Source organism: Phaethon lepturus, unplaced genomic scaffold (assembly GCF_000687285.1).
Source record: "Phaethon lepturus isolate BGI_N335 unplaced genomic scaffold, ASM68728v1 scaffold28401, whole genome shotgun sequence".
In the NCBI taxonomy this organism is placed as follows: Eukaryota; Metazoa; Chordata; class Aves; order Phaethontiformes; family Phaethontidae; genus Phaethon; species Phaethon lepturus.
This window is the reverse complement of record NW_010520234.1, coordinates 1,298-14,499: the sequence shown is the minus strand read 5'-3', so window position 1 is coordinate 14,499 and position 13,202 is coordinate 1,298. Positions and strand designations below refer to the sequence as shown.

The 13,202-nt window shown below is 36.7% G+C and overlaps 1 protein-coding gene across 1 annotated transcript; it reads left to right on the top strand.

Annotated features, from left to right (window-relative positions):
• The first annotated feature begins 1,449 nt into the window (after nt 1-1,449).
• Nucleotides 1,450-8,287, top strand: LOC104628668 (cortactin-binding protein 2-like). Its single transcript, XM_010297330.1, has 4 exons — nt 1,450-1,512; nt 2,414-2,546; nt 4,572-4,673; nt 7,552-8,287. The coding sequence occupies exons 1-4, from the start codon at nt 1,469-1,471 to the stop codon at nt 7,795-7,797; spliced, it is 525 nt and encodes a 174-aa protein (XP_010295632.1). The 5' UTR covers nt 1,450-1,468; the 3' UTR covers nt 7,798-8,287.
• The last annotated feature ends 4,915 nt before the right edge of the window (nt 8,288-13,202 follow it).

Sequence of the window (13,202 nt, the reverse complement as noted above, 5' to 3'; positions counted from 1 at the left end):
CAAGCTCCTCCGCCAGCTCTCTCAGTACTCTCGGGTGGATCCCATCAGGCCCCATAGACTCGTGGGTGTCCAGGTGGCACAGCAGGTCATTTATGTTGTTTATGTTGTCTGAATCCATGTAAAAATAAATGAATACATGCATCCTCAGATCATCCATCCTTTGTTCAATCTTATTAGATAAAATGAGTATAATAACCTAAGAAGCCCTGTAGTGGAAGGAAGAGAACTTTGGTTTTAAATTGAAGATTTTTGTTTGATTTTCTCTTTAATTGCCAAAAATAAATGTAAAAAAGTCTGTGCAGTCACGGATACCATAAAGTTTTCAAGAAGTTTCCACATAATTTTCAGTATGCTGCTTGATGAAGAAAGCTTTATATGACTGGGTCTATGCATGTGTATAAATGTGAAAGTTATATTAGTAGCTGACACTTTTGAAATGTCTTTTCACCTGAAGATCATAAGCCATCTAACAAGCGGTGTACTACCCAGGGATAGCATCTGGATATGTGCAGAAGCAACATATCATTCTTCTAAAAGTACACATCTCTCTAGAAGGAAAACTTAGGAGTATCATAACCGAATACAATATCGAACAGGAAAACTTCTAGAGGGCAAAATCAAACGACTGACTTTTGCTTTCAGAAAACAAAGGTAACTCCTTCAGAGAGAAAAGTTAGCAAGGGATATAGAGAGAAAGAGGCTTCAGCACCCACACACTGTAGAAACAGTTAAGATTTTAGCCTCAGTTATCTCATATATAAAAGACTGAAATACCCGATGCCTTTGTAATGTTAAATTGAGCTATTCATTTTTTCAACTCTTGTTCAGAAAGAAATCTCCTTTTGCTGAACTGCAACTTTAATGTCCTGATTTTTCTTGCTAGTTCTCTGAATTGTGAACTTATCTAATCCCACTAAGAGGATTTAAGAAAGCAAATGAACATAACCTGAAGTAGAATGGTTGATACTGTATCTTGTACCTGAGAATGTTCTTGGAGTCCAGTTAATACCTGTGAATATAAGTTAAAAATGGGACGGTGAATTTAATTTTTGTAGCCTTCCATTTCTGACTATCAGAATCAAATGTTGTTCCCGATTCCAAGTAAGGGTAAGTTGTCTGATTTTACTTAAATGAAGCAAATGTAAATCTTTTCCTGTTGACAAGTGATTTCTCTTTGAGAAAACCAGTAAGGGTCGTTCGAGTGCCTCGCATAGAAGCCTCATGTTCTGTCTTCCACAAAAACTTGGGCAACTCCTGCCCCATTTGCCATTTTATAAGTACCACGTGGCCCTAATGCTCAACAGTTTCAAGGGACGTATTCTGAACTTTGGCAGACTCTATTGATATAATTAGCCAGTAAATGGGAACACATTTTCCCTGTTCATCGCAGATGAATGAAGAAATCAACACCCATGGTAATACAATAATAAATCAATCTGTCTTTTGCGCAGGTATAAGATCTAAGACTATGTTGCAACCACACTGTAAGAAAAGATCTTCTCTCGACACAAAGTAAGTTTTAATTTCTGGTATTTGTAATGCTTGGCAAACAATAAAGATGATAAAATTGTGTTGTAAACCAGCACATTATAATGAATAGATGAAGAGTTTGTATTTGGTAATGTTTTGGTTCTACATCTGAAGAAAGGAATCCTTTTCAATTTTCATTTCTAAGAAAAAATAAAATTTATGTATTTTGATATAATTTTAGAACCCATTTCTGTAATTCAAACCTTGCAGCACTACATGCCTTTTTATGTAACAGAATAGTCTATGACTTAAGAATATTATGTAACACTTACTCTGCTATGAAAAGCCAACTGTATGCTTTATTTACCTGGCATTATATTTTAAAAACTCCTCTCGCTCTTTCAGCTTACTGAATGGCAATTCAAAATGGTATAGTACATGCACTTTAGTCTAAATGTTACAAAGTTTCTCTAAGAAAGTGTACAAATTAGCCGGAGGGAACTGCATTTGAGACTTTACTTCAGTCTGAAACCTTGGTTCTACCATACTCACAGGCACAGAAAACATAGAATATTTATGCTTACAGTATGCCAGGGGTTTTTTAAGTATTTGGAATAAAGCCCAAAAAGGACCATGGAGTAAAACTGATTGCTCCATCTTAAAAAGAGGAGAATTTTTGAAGATAGTAGGCAGAAGGATCCTTTGTTAGAATTTCAGAATGGAGAGAATAATTTGAATAAAAAGAAGATTTATTATGATATAACAACTATTGACAACTATTGCTGCCACTGAATTAGATGTTATTTTCTTTGTTTGTGGTATTAAAGGTCATTTGGAAAGAAATTTCTATTTTCCAGGTGTGTATAATATTTATTTTAAAATTCTGTACCATAGCTTAACTTTAATTGTTCTCTCAGCTTGGTTTTGTTTTTTTTTAAACCAGATCTTCAGAGAAGGATCAATTGAAAACGTTAAATCTGGAGCAAAGGCTGTCCCTTGGTTCTGATGATGAAGTAGATCTTGTGCAGGAACTTCAAAGTATGTGTTCCAGCAAATCTGAGCCTGATATAAGCAAGGTAAACACAAGGTTTTTAAATAATTTACATCATTACCATATGCAGTTGTTTGCTATGTGTTTAAAATAAATTTTTAATTTACAAACACTGCTTGAAGAAGGTTATTAAATTATTTGGGAATAAGCCAAAGTCGACTAATAAATTATACATTTGAGGGTAAGTGCTCTGGTCTAATACACATTATTTTAAATTACACCTTCACTATTTTTTCTTGTAGAGATTTTTGCAGTGGAGGCTGAAATTAATAAGTTCATAGATGGAATTTGCATATTCTATGCAATAATAACATGCATAGAGTTGCATATTCTATGCAATAATGCATAGAAGGCTAAGACAATATCCTTCTATGCATTATTGCTTCCCCTGTTATCTTTCATGCTATCATTGCTTCCACTGAGAAACTGTTCTGTATTCTTAAAGACATAGGAAGTTTTTCCTAATATGCATTGCACATTTGGTTTGTTTAATGTAATCCCCATTAGCCATCACAGAACTGGCTCAAAGCTCCTCTGCTGTGCAGGCAGAAGTCAGTTTTGCTGCCCCAAGCAAGAAGGAATGGATTGGCCTAATTCTTTTTTCTTTAACAGTGGCAGAAGAGCGTGAAGGGTACTTGGAAGGCTCATAGGTTTGGGGCTAAGTTCTGTGCTGGAATGGGTTGTGGGTGGTTGTGGGTGGTTATGGGAGGCCTGTTGGAGCAAAGAGGGGAGCTGTGGATCTCTCTCATTTTTCCTTCTACACCAAAAGCATCCAGCTCTCCCTATAGCTGTAGCTATTTATTCTTTTCCTTCTTTCCTCCTAGCACAGCTGAAGGAGATGGTTGTGACAGCAGGCTGTGTTCACACCGGAGCAGCTGTTCCATATCTTTTGAAACTCAGATAGAGTCAGTCTTAGGCTATTGTCCGCTTAGGCTGCATATTTACATCCTCTATCATCTCCCTGAACAGCAGTACCATTAGTTTTGCTTTATTAGATATTCTGTTTAATCTTAGTAGTCAACCAAGTTTTTATTAAAAAAAGAAATACTGTGTTTGGGAAGATTTTTCAACCTATTTAATGAAATCCTTTATTATGGTGTTTTGTTTGGGGTTTTTTTTTTTAAGTATTTACAGTACTTTCATGAGTCAAATGCACCAAGCTGGCAAGCTAATCACTAGGCAGTTAGCTGGGATTTACCATATCTATCCTTGAAAGAATGGGATGTGCTTAAAGCAATGGTAACCAACTTAAAATTGTGTTTAATAACATGTAAAATGTAATTGCTTGTTGTTGACAATTCAAGGAAATATGATAAAATTAGATAAGGAAGGAGATAGATGTCACTGTCTTTTGTTCAATTTCCTCACCATGGGTGGAACCATCCATGGCTGGAATTTCTGTTGTTGATTCCCTAGCTGCCTAGTAGAGCCTTACAGAAGTGAGGGTGCTGTTGTGTGTTTTCTTTGTGTGATGTAATTTCAGGCTGCCATCAGAATAAGTACTTCTACTCTCTAAATTGCCCTTTCACTCAAATATGCTCCTGCTGCCTCTGTTATGTTGGGATTGAGTACCTTTGCGCTTGCGGAGTTGAATCAGATCAGCTTGCCCCAGGATAAAATACCTAGCTTTCAGTGAGGTCAAAAGGCTGATCAGACTCTATCTGCTATTGCATGGTCACAAGGTTTGGTGGAAAACAGTAGGGAAGAAACACGGCGGGAGGAAGAGAAAAGGATTATTCCTTTCTGTGATGTTCCTGGGGCTGGATAAAATTCAATGGGAAACTGCCCTTAAGATCCACTGAATAGTATTGCTCTGGAAATGTATGTTTAATCTTCCTCTGATAATAGTTGATGTGAAATCTCTCTCTCCCATCTCCTACAAATGCACTCAAGAGCAAAGGAAAGATATTTTAATCATTCTTTGGAAATTTATGCATTGCATTGCACAGAAACTACATGGGAAAAAAAAAATCAAGTCTCCAAAATTTGGCAAATTGAAACATCTGCTATGAATACTTTTAAAAAATCACCATTTTCTTATCTTTTTTAGATTGCAGATTCTAAGCATGAGCTATTGATGTTCAATAACTCTCAGAACAATTCTGTATTTTCAGCAAGTGGTACTAACGCAAGTAAAACAACAGCACAAAAGGTAGGTGAAACAAATTTTGTAGGAGAGGGAAGGTGTCTCGAGTTTCTCCAAAATCTCAATTCCTGATTGGATCCAAAGGATTAATGTTCCAGTGCCCTGTTTATTACAAGAATAAACTCTCCTGATTCTTAGGAAACTTGCTAGACATACCATGCCAAGTTTCTTCCATGTGTCTTAATGGAAACTAAAGATTTATTAAACAATGGATGTATTTGCTTCAGTTTTCATGTTTACATAAAGCCATCTCCCTAGGCCAAGTATTGTTAACATTACTTTGACATTGGGAGTTATTTGCATCAGATTTCGAGAGAAATAAAAGCCCCGGGTTCTTTTTTTTTTTCCCCAATTAGTGGTATTCAGTAAGTTTGCAAAAGCACAAAACTTTTAAAAATTCTTGATGTAAAAATCACTGGCTCATGGTTTATTTTTGCTCCTATTTTTTTTAGTGATTACTCAAATATATACGATTTCAAACTACTGTTTTCCTAAGTGTTATTATCTAAGTAGAATTGAGCTGCTCTGGTGTCAAGGCTCTCAGTGGTAGAAATTTTGAGAAGACATGACATTAACAGAGTTTGTGGGGAATAGCATTTTGTTCTTTTTTTTAAGAGATTCAGTTTCTTTTTTCTACCTAGCTATTTGTTGTAATGCCATATTATTTATGAGAAATCAAAAAAGCCCCTGTGTTATAAGTTTTGTGATTCTGGGAAAAGATGTCTAAATGCAAATAAACTTTACTGGTTTCAAAGCAGTTTGAGTGGGAAGATAAGCTGAATACTACTGAAAGATATTGTAGGTCCACTATCTCTTCTTCTTCTTTCCAGAAATTGAAATCATTGTGGATCCTAACTTCCCTATTAAATATGAAAATGAAATTATATCCTGATTAGTTTTCATTCATTGGATAACAAAGTAAAAATGATGCTTTCTCTGTTGTTACATTTTTTTCCCTTTTCTTATTGCTCCTTGCATTTTTTAGCATCAAGAGAGCTTCTGAGCACATGGCTCAACCTTAGCCAGGGCAGAATCGGTTGCCTATGTTCCCTTGCTAGGCAGTCAATGTTCCCTCAACATCAAAATATTCAAAATGTTAGAATATTTTCTGTAATTTTACTTAAAATCCAGAGAACAATCTCTGCTGAACAGAAACAATTTTAACATTGCAGATCCACATTTAGATATACTGCTTTTGAAAATTTCTCTAAACACATTAATTTCAGACATTCCAAATCAGAGCTTCACATAGTAGTGATGCCTGGAAAATTTGGTAAGTCAGCTGACCTGCTCATTCCTACTATAAATTTTTCCTAGTGATTTTTTTTTTTCCTTTTAAAATTCCTTCTGACAATGTAAGGCATAACTATATTGACTCTGGAGGTAAACCAACTTAGCTACCTTTGTGTTTTTTGAAGAACTTAGTCAAAAGATTTCATACAGAATAAAAAAAAATGGATTTCCCGTATCTTTGTGAAGAAATCTTGGCCAAAATGAAGGAAACACAACCCAACCTTTTACTAGAGGGGAAAGAAATCTAATAGAAACAAGCTTTGTTTCTGGATTTAGTCATTGCTACAACAATTTTATTAAAAATATAGAAGAGCACAGTCTCAGTTTGGAAGCAGAAGTCAAACTTCTAGAGGCAATTGTAATAATGATAAACCTATGCAGCTGCAAGAACTGTGCCTGAAAAAGAGTTTGAGATAAGAAAAGCATCCTTTTCCTAAAGTAAGTAGAATTCTGTAGGTAACAAAAGCAATACTGCATGAGCAGAGGAGATCTTATCAACAGTAATGAGACAAATTACTTAAAAGGGCAACATACTTATAATTAATTTATTTTGTTGGCTGGAAGAAAAAATGCTTTCAAGTATGAGAAGGAGAAAACTGTTAAGAGATGCAAAATCTTTGATCCAGGATGCAAACAAATTGATGGCATCAAGGATTAATAAGGAATAGACAGTGATGAATAGTCTGTTTTCATGCCACCAACCTTTACATGAAGAGCAGTAGCTGATGGTGAAAATTAACTTTTTAATACTGCTTCGTAGAGGGTGATCTGGATTCAACTGATGCTAATAGTTAAGGTCCTAATTCTCCTTTTCTGTCAGTGGAAAGATAGGCATCTCTCATGAAATACATATGTTAGTGACCAGCATAAAATGGCTTAACTAAACTCTTTCTCCTTGACTATAAAGGAACAAAAAGTGACAAGATACCTGACTTTGGCACTTCCGGTATCTAAATTTGGGCGCAGTGAATATGATCCAGTTTTTACAAATGTAGCTTTTTAGCAGAAGCAATTTGAGATGCTAAAATCTAATTTATGAGAAAGCAATCTATAAGATTATGGATTAAAATGTAACTAGCATTTCAGTTTATGTTCTTGAAGTATTATTTTTGTCCTGATTATTTTATTATTATTATTATTTATGGCCTTGATGGTACAAAAAAAGGGAATATCTGTATTCAAGCTGTAAAGCTGAAATCTTTGCTCATAACTACCTAAATTTTGATTTTTCCCTTTTAGCTGTGGCTGCAGCTGTCATTTTTCCACAGTCATGAAAGAAAATGTATTTTTTTTGTTTGGGTACTCCTGAACTGAGACCTCTGAGAATCAAGTTTAAGCTTTTTTTCAATGGCAATGCAAAAGCCCTATTGACTTATTTTGGTATTCAAAGATGTCAATGATATTTAGTTTCAGTCAAAGCAGCAAAAAAGAGCCATAGTTTGTTCACCAAGTAGTAAGAAACTGTCACATTAAACTGCAGGAGATGATTGTAAATAACAAGGGTTCCATGGGGCTGGTAGGGTTGGTTGGTTGTTTTTCAGTTCAAACAGCAATAATTACTTATACACAAAATGCTTTTCTTTATTCGTAGGATGGAATGCGTCCTCTCAGCAGCAGTCAAACTGTGGAAAGCAGCAACAGTAAATCAAAGACAGAGTTGGGTGTTTCAAGAGTTAAATCTTTTCTTCCTGTTCCTAGAAGTAAAATCACCCAGCCTTCTCAGAATACTAAAAAAAGCAGCAGCAGTAATACAAGGCAAATAGAGGCAGATAATAACACAAAAAGAGAGATTTGGAATTTGCACAAAAAAGAACAAATAGAAAAATCTAATAAATAAACCTGCCTACCATACCATTTTCTGTGTTCATATAATCTCTATTGCAAAGAACCAAGTATTCAAGTATGTAAATATTTTTTAAAAATAAACTGTTTCCCTGTAATGTAAAGTTTGTACAGGACCACAGTTTTATTTCTATGTAAATCAGCTGGAAATTATATTGATCTAAACTTCAGAAATGGGCAGTTTTGCCACCTTCATAGGTTTTTTTTCTTCTTTTATTATGAAAATTACTCGTTTAAATGATAATATTCAGGGGTATTACCACAGGATTCTGTTTGTGTATATACTGTACATAAATATATTCTATTAGGTTCACGTGTTAAACCGCATTCAGATGAGTTGCACAGTATGTACAACAATGGCTTAAAGCTATTGTACATGCATTTTAAAGACATGTTTTTATCTTCACTTTATGAAAAATTAATGGAATGTGGCAATAACTAAAATGATTGGAAATGCAGATCAATTACTTTCAGCTACAAGCCATATTAAATACTTTGATTTCCCCATCATCTGCCTGCTGAATTGTGATTTTGTTTCTCCCAAGCTTCTCTTCATCTAGAATGTCATGAATTTCCGTTATAATTTTTATCTTTTAAAAAAGGAAAGAGATTGAGAAATTAAAATGCAATAAAAATTATTTTTTCTCAGACTCTTATTCTTTGATAGAATTGAAGAAAATGTGATCATTTATTAACTTAGTTTTTCTTGTATACTCTAAAAACTTTTATATACTTCATTAGTGTTTTAAAAGTATCCGAGAAATAATAGCGTTTTACAGAAACAGATTTTACTGAAAAGGAATTTGAGCACAAGCTTAACTACAGTATTATCAGAGATAATGTAGTAGCGATAACATGAGTTACTATGTAATTATCAATTTCTATTGTGGATTTAAGATGTAATTGCTGTGAAATGATACTTGAGTTGCAGTTAAAATTAAGTCCTTTCATTTTTCCCCCCACTACAGAGGTAGATCATGTTCCCACGAGGGAGAGTTTCTATGAAGGGAATATTTCCCCAGTCTCTCCTTAGGGTAGTTACAGTTATATACCTGTGAATTGTAATGACGTGGAAATGCTTGCTGTCTCGATACCTCATCTGGTAGGCAGAGGAAAGTGCGCGGTTTTCTTGAAACCAGACTTAGATGCCTTCTGATCAGCTACCAGGGGATGGTTTTGAGAGCTATGGACAGTAACATGGTCATGCCTATCATTTCCAAAGTAGCAACAAGACAAGCCTGGAAGAGGAAAGGATCATCTAACTCTTTCCTAATGTTTCATCTTTATATGTAAAACAGTCATCCCAAACTCATGTCAATAAAATTTTTGTACTGCATATTTTCTGTCTTTCTGTCTCTTAGTTTGTATGTGTGTGTTATCTCTATCGACATAGAGTATTAGAAGCTTACTTCTGTAATTGTTTCCTGCACAGTATATTTAGAAGCTGCCATGTCTTTTGGTAACCACCCTTTTATTAAAACTTGAATTTCTTGCATGATAGTAACATATAACTGGATACAGATGATTTCTCTAAAAGTTGATTTTTTTTTTTTTTTTTGCAGTAATTCTGGTGTTGAAAAATGGGGTGCTACTTTTGCAGCTGGCTCTCTGCAGAATGAGTCAGCTTCAAATGTAGGTCAGAGAAATGAGTCTCAGCAATTAACATCCCTTACACGCTGAAGCAGTGTGAGCAGCGGTGTGGTAGCTTGTGTGAGAAGTTCCACCATGGATTCCGTGGTGAGGAGAAACACAAAATAGAAAACATGTTTTGTAGTGATCACATAAGTTGCAATATCAGGATTTGTAATACAATAAATCATTATTTTTTTTAAAGAGCTATGAGAAAAGAAAGAAAATCCTGACATGCTTCTAACCTTAGTTTGTTCTACATTGAAAATACACCTTGGAAATGTCAGATTTAATTTAGATCAAGAGTTAGCAGTGTGTTTCTGTGTGGGAAGACCTTAGGCACAGTGTCTTAAAGCATGTTTTGAGATATATTTTAAGACTCTGTATATTGTCTGTGAGAATCAAAAGTCTTCTGTGCTGTACTTTGAGTGAAAATCTGCAGAAGACAGCATAACTTTGATCATCTGTTCACAGTTTGAAAGTTCGATCTCTTGCTAAATTTAGCATTGCCTTTCAATGCCCTCATTATCCTTTCTTTTCAGCCGGCTGTCCTAATCTCTCTCCATCTGCATCTTTTACCTGCTTGACTTCTACCTGCTATCATTTTGTTTGTCTTTCAGTTCAACACAGTCTGTGATCTTCATACATCTATAATCACACAGTATTTTGCAGATCTCCTAATTGTATCTTATCTTCTCTAACAACTGTTAACCTCTCTTGTTAGGCCATATCAGTTCCTGCCCTCATATAGCGAATGCCACATAACCATCAAACAGTTTGCATGTGAACATACTGGCTTCTCTGTTGGTTTATCATTTGGGTTGTGATAGACTGTGCAGAAGCAAGGCAAGCCTCTGTTCATGAGTTAAGGGCTTCACTGTATCTTCAGTCTCTTCCTGTGATGCAACAAACAGCACTCCTCATACATCACTTGTAATATCAGCTACTCTCATTCTGGGTTAGTAATGAGCAAAATAATTTTTCTTCATTGCTTCCTGTCTTAAGCAGAGAAGCTTCAAGTGTGCTATCTGTGGTGGACCACGCTACTCCATGCTGCACTCTGCTCCCATCTAATACCCCTTTCCATGTCTTTAAAAGAGGCGAGGTAAGCGAAGATAGAAATACTGTCATCTACGTGGAGTAGAAAGTATGGGGAAGCTTCTAAGGCTGCATTCATTCCACAGGCTACTAGGTCAGTGAAAAGACTTCTTATTTAGCCCCTGTCTGACTAACCTACGCTCCTCATGTGCAACTCAATCTCTTCAAGCAGAGGAACATGAACGATCACCTCATCCACCAGCGACCTTGGTAAGTCCTACACTTTCTAGCTCTCCAGTTCAAGTCAGCCCTGAAAATAAAAGCTTTCAGCATGTCTCCTATGGAGAGCAGAAAAACTGGGGAAGCAGAATAGCTGTTACAGATGGAAGAAGCCAATTTGGAAAAAGGATGAGTGCCCACTTTCTTGGTGATAACACTGGCTGGAGAAGTTTATGATGCTCAAACCATAGTTAAGAGACTTTAGAATTACAAAGTGAGCTGTTCTTCAGAAACCTGAAGTCAAAGCAACTGTCGAGGCAGCACAAGGTGTGTTTGTACTGGGCTGTAGCAAAGGCAGGCTCAGAAGGCAGAAGTTTGCTTTTGCATTCTGTTAAAATATCAGAAAGAACGAACCGTATCCTGGGCTGCATCCAAAGCAGCATGGCCAGCAGGTCGAGGGAGGTGATTCTGCCCCTCTACTCCGCTCTGGTGAGACCCCACCTGGAGTCCTGCATCCAGCTCTGGAGCCCTCAGCACAGGACAGACATGGACCTGTTGGAGAAGGTCCAGAGGAGGGTCACAAAGATGATCAGAGGGCTGCAACACCTCTCCTATGAGGACAGGCTGAGAGAGTTGGTGTTGTTCAGCCTGGAGAAGAGAAGGCTCTGAGGAGACCTTATTGCAGCCTTCCAGTACTTAAAGGGGGCTTCTAAGAAAGGTGGGGACAGACTTTTTAAGCAGGGCCTGTAATGATAGGACAAGGGGTAACGGTTTTAAACTAAAAGAGGGCAGGTTTCAATTAGATATAAGGAAGAAATTCTTCGCTATGAGGATGGTGAGGCACTGGAACAGGTTGCCCAGAGCAGTTGTGGATGCCCCATCCCTGGAAGTGTTCAAGGCTAGGTTGGATGGGGCTTTGAGCAACCTGGGCTAGTGGAAGGTGTCCCTGCCCATGGAGGGGATTTGGAACTAGATGATCTTTAGGGTCCCTTCCAACTCAAACCACTCTATGATTCTATGTTTAAAATGTTTCAGGAGAGGAAAATAAGAAAACCTGTGCACACATTAAAGCCTTTATCACCATGAGAAGGAGCCTGTTCAGAAAGAAGAGAAAATAACAGGGAAGAAAGTTATGACATACTTGAAAATACCCAGTTGCATTTAAAAGGGCTGTATTTCGAGACTGAAGTAAGTCCCGGTGAATAATATTAGTAGCAATATTGTTTATCCTAGCAACAGGAAATTGTTTTTGGAGAACATGAGGGTTTGTAAAGGAAATGTGTTTATTGCATTGCATGTTGCTTAATTTGCAAGATTTTTAGGCAGCAATTAGTCCATTAGTGTACAACTGTACACTCAGTTCTAAAGTGATTTTTTTTTCCCAAGTGTTAAATCATAGCCAAGTAATGGTAGAGCTAAAATACCAAATCTTTTACCAAGTGTTTTAAAAGGCACCTTTTACAAGAGCTGCCACATTTCAGTGAAATAACAAACCTGTTGCTTGAACAGGATAGAACTCAAGAAGTGCAGAGGCAATCAGGTGTTTAGCAGCTCTTATACTGGTATTGCAGACTGAAGGATGTGAGGCTTGTGAAATGGGTCTTAAAGACTTTGGAAATAGGTATTTCATTAATAAAATACTAAAGCTGGTAAGACACCAGGTAAGCAACTGTGAAAGCAAAATTGCTTTTTGGAACAGCAGCCTTGTTTGAGCCCAGTGAGATCCTGAGTAGTTACTGCTAATGACAATTATCAAGCTGCTTTGTGTAGTTATTTTGTACGTAAGATTTATGAAGATGTCTAAATATGTACAGTTCAAGTTTGTTTAGGCTAATCTTGTTTGGCCATTGCTGTCCTAAGAGCTTCTTAGTGCTGTATTAGCAGTTTGGCCACCCTCCTCCCTTCTCCTCTGTTCTTAAGGAGAGCTACATATCCTCTGCAGAATAATTTCATTCTTTTCAACTTTTTTTGGTTTCTTCCTAGCAGGATATAAAATTAAATCTTCATGGGCAGTATTAGAGTCAGCATGCTCTTCTCTTTGGCCGTATGTTGTACACACACACCCCTTTAATAGTACAAGCGTGTGTTTTTAAGAACAAAGTGCTTTGGGTGGAGTATTTTTTTTAATATCTGTTTTGTTTTATCAAATGTATGCAAAATGAAACATGTGAAAAGAAAAATTCTCTTAAATAATGCTCAGCCTGTGCTTATGAAAGTTGTTGTTTGTTCTTTTCTTCCACTGTGCTTGGGTTATAGCCTCATTTTCTTTTCCTGTGGCTTTTTTTTTTTTTTCCCCCTGGTGCTCCATTTTCCACCATAAACAGCATGTGCAACCTCCCAGCTTAGCTTCAGGCAAACAGCCCTGGGAACTGTTATCTCACTGACAGCAAGTACAAGAACGCTTACGCTAGGAGGTAACGTGCTCTTCTCGACCTTTGTTAGGAAGCAGGTGCCGTCCTCCTCCTCATTATGGAGGCTGGTACCGACCTGCCTCCTGTTCCAGCCTGAGCTCCA

Excerpts from the sequence above, each read along its gene's own strand:
- LOC104628668 (XM_010297330.1), top strand. The coding sequence starts at position 1,469 with ATGTTGCAACCACACTGTAAGAAAAGATCTTCTCTCGACACAAA. Across the intron at positions 1,513-2,413 it reads AGATCTTCTCTCGACACAAA|ATCTTCAGAGAAGGATCAAT; the intron begins GTAAGTTTTAAT and ends TTTTTAAACCAG. Across the intron at positions 2,547-4,571 it reads CTGAGCCTGATATAAGCAAG|ATTGCAGATTCTAAGCATGA; the intron begins GTAAACACAAGG and ends TATCTTTTTTAG.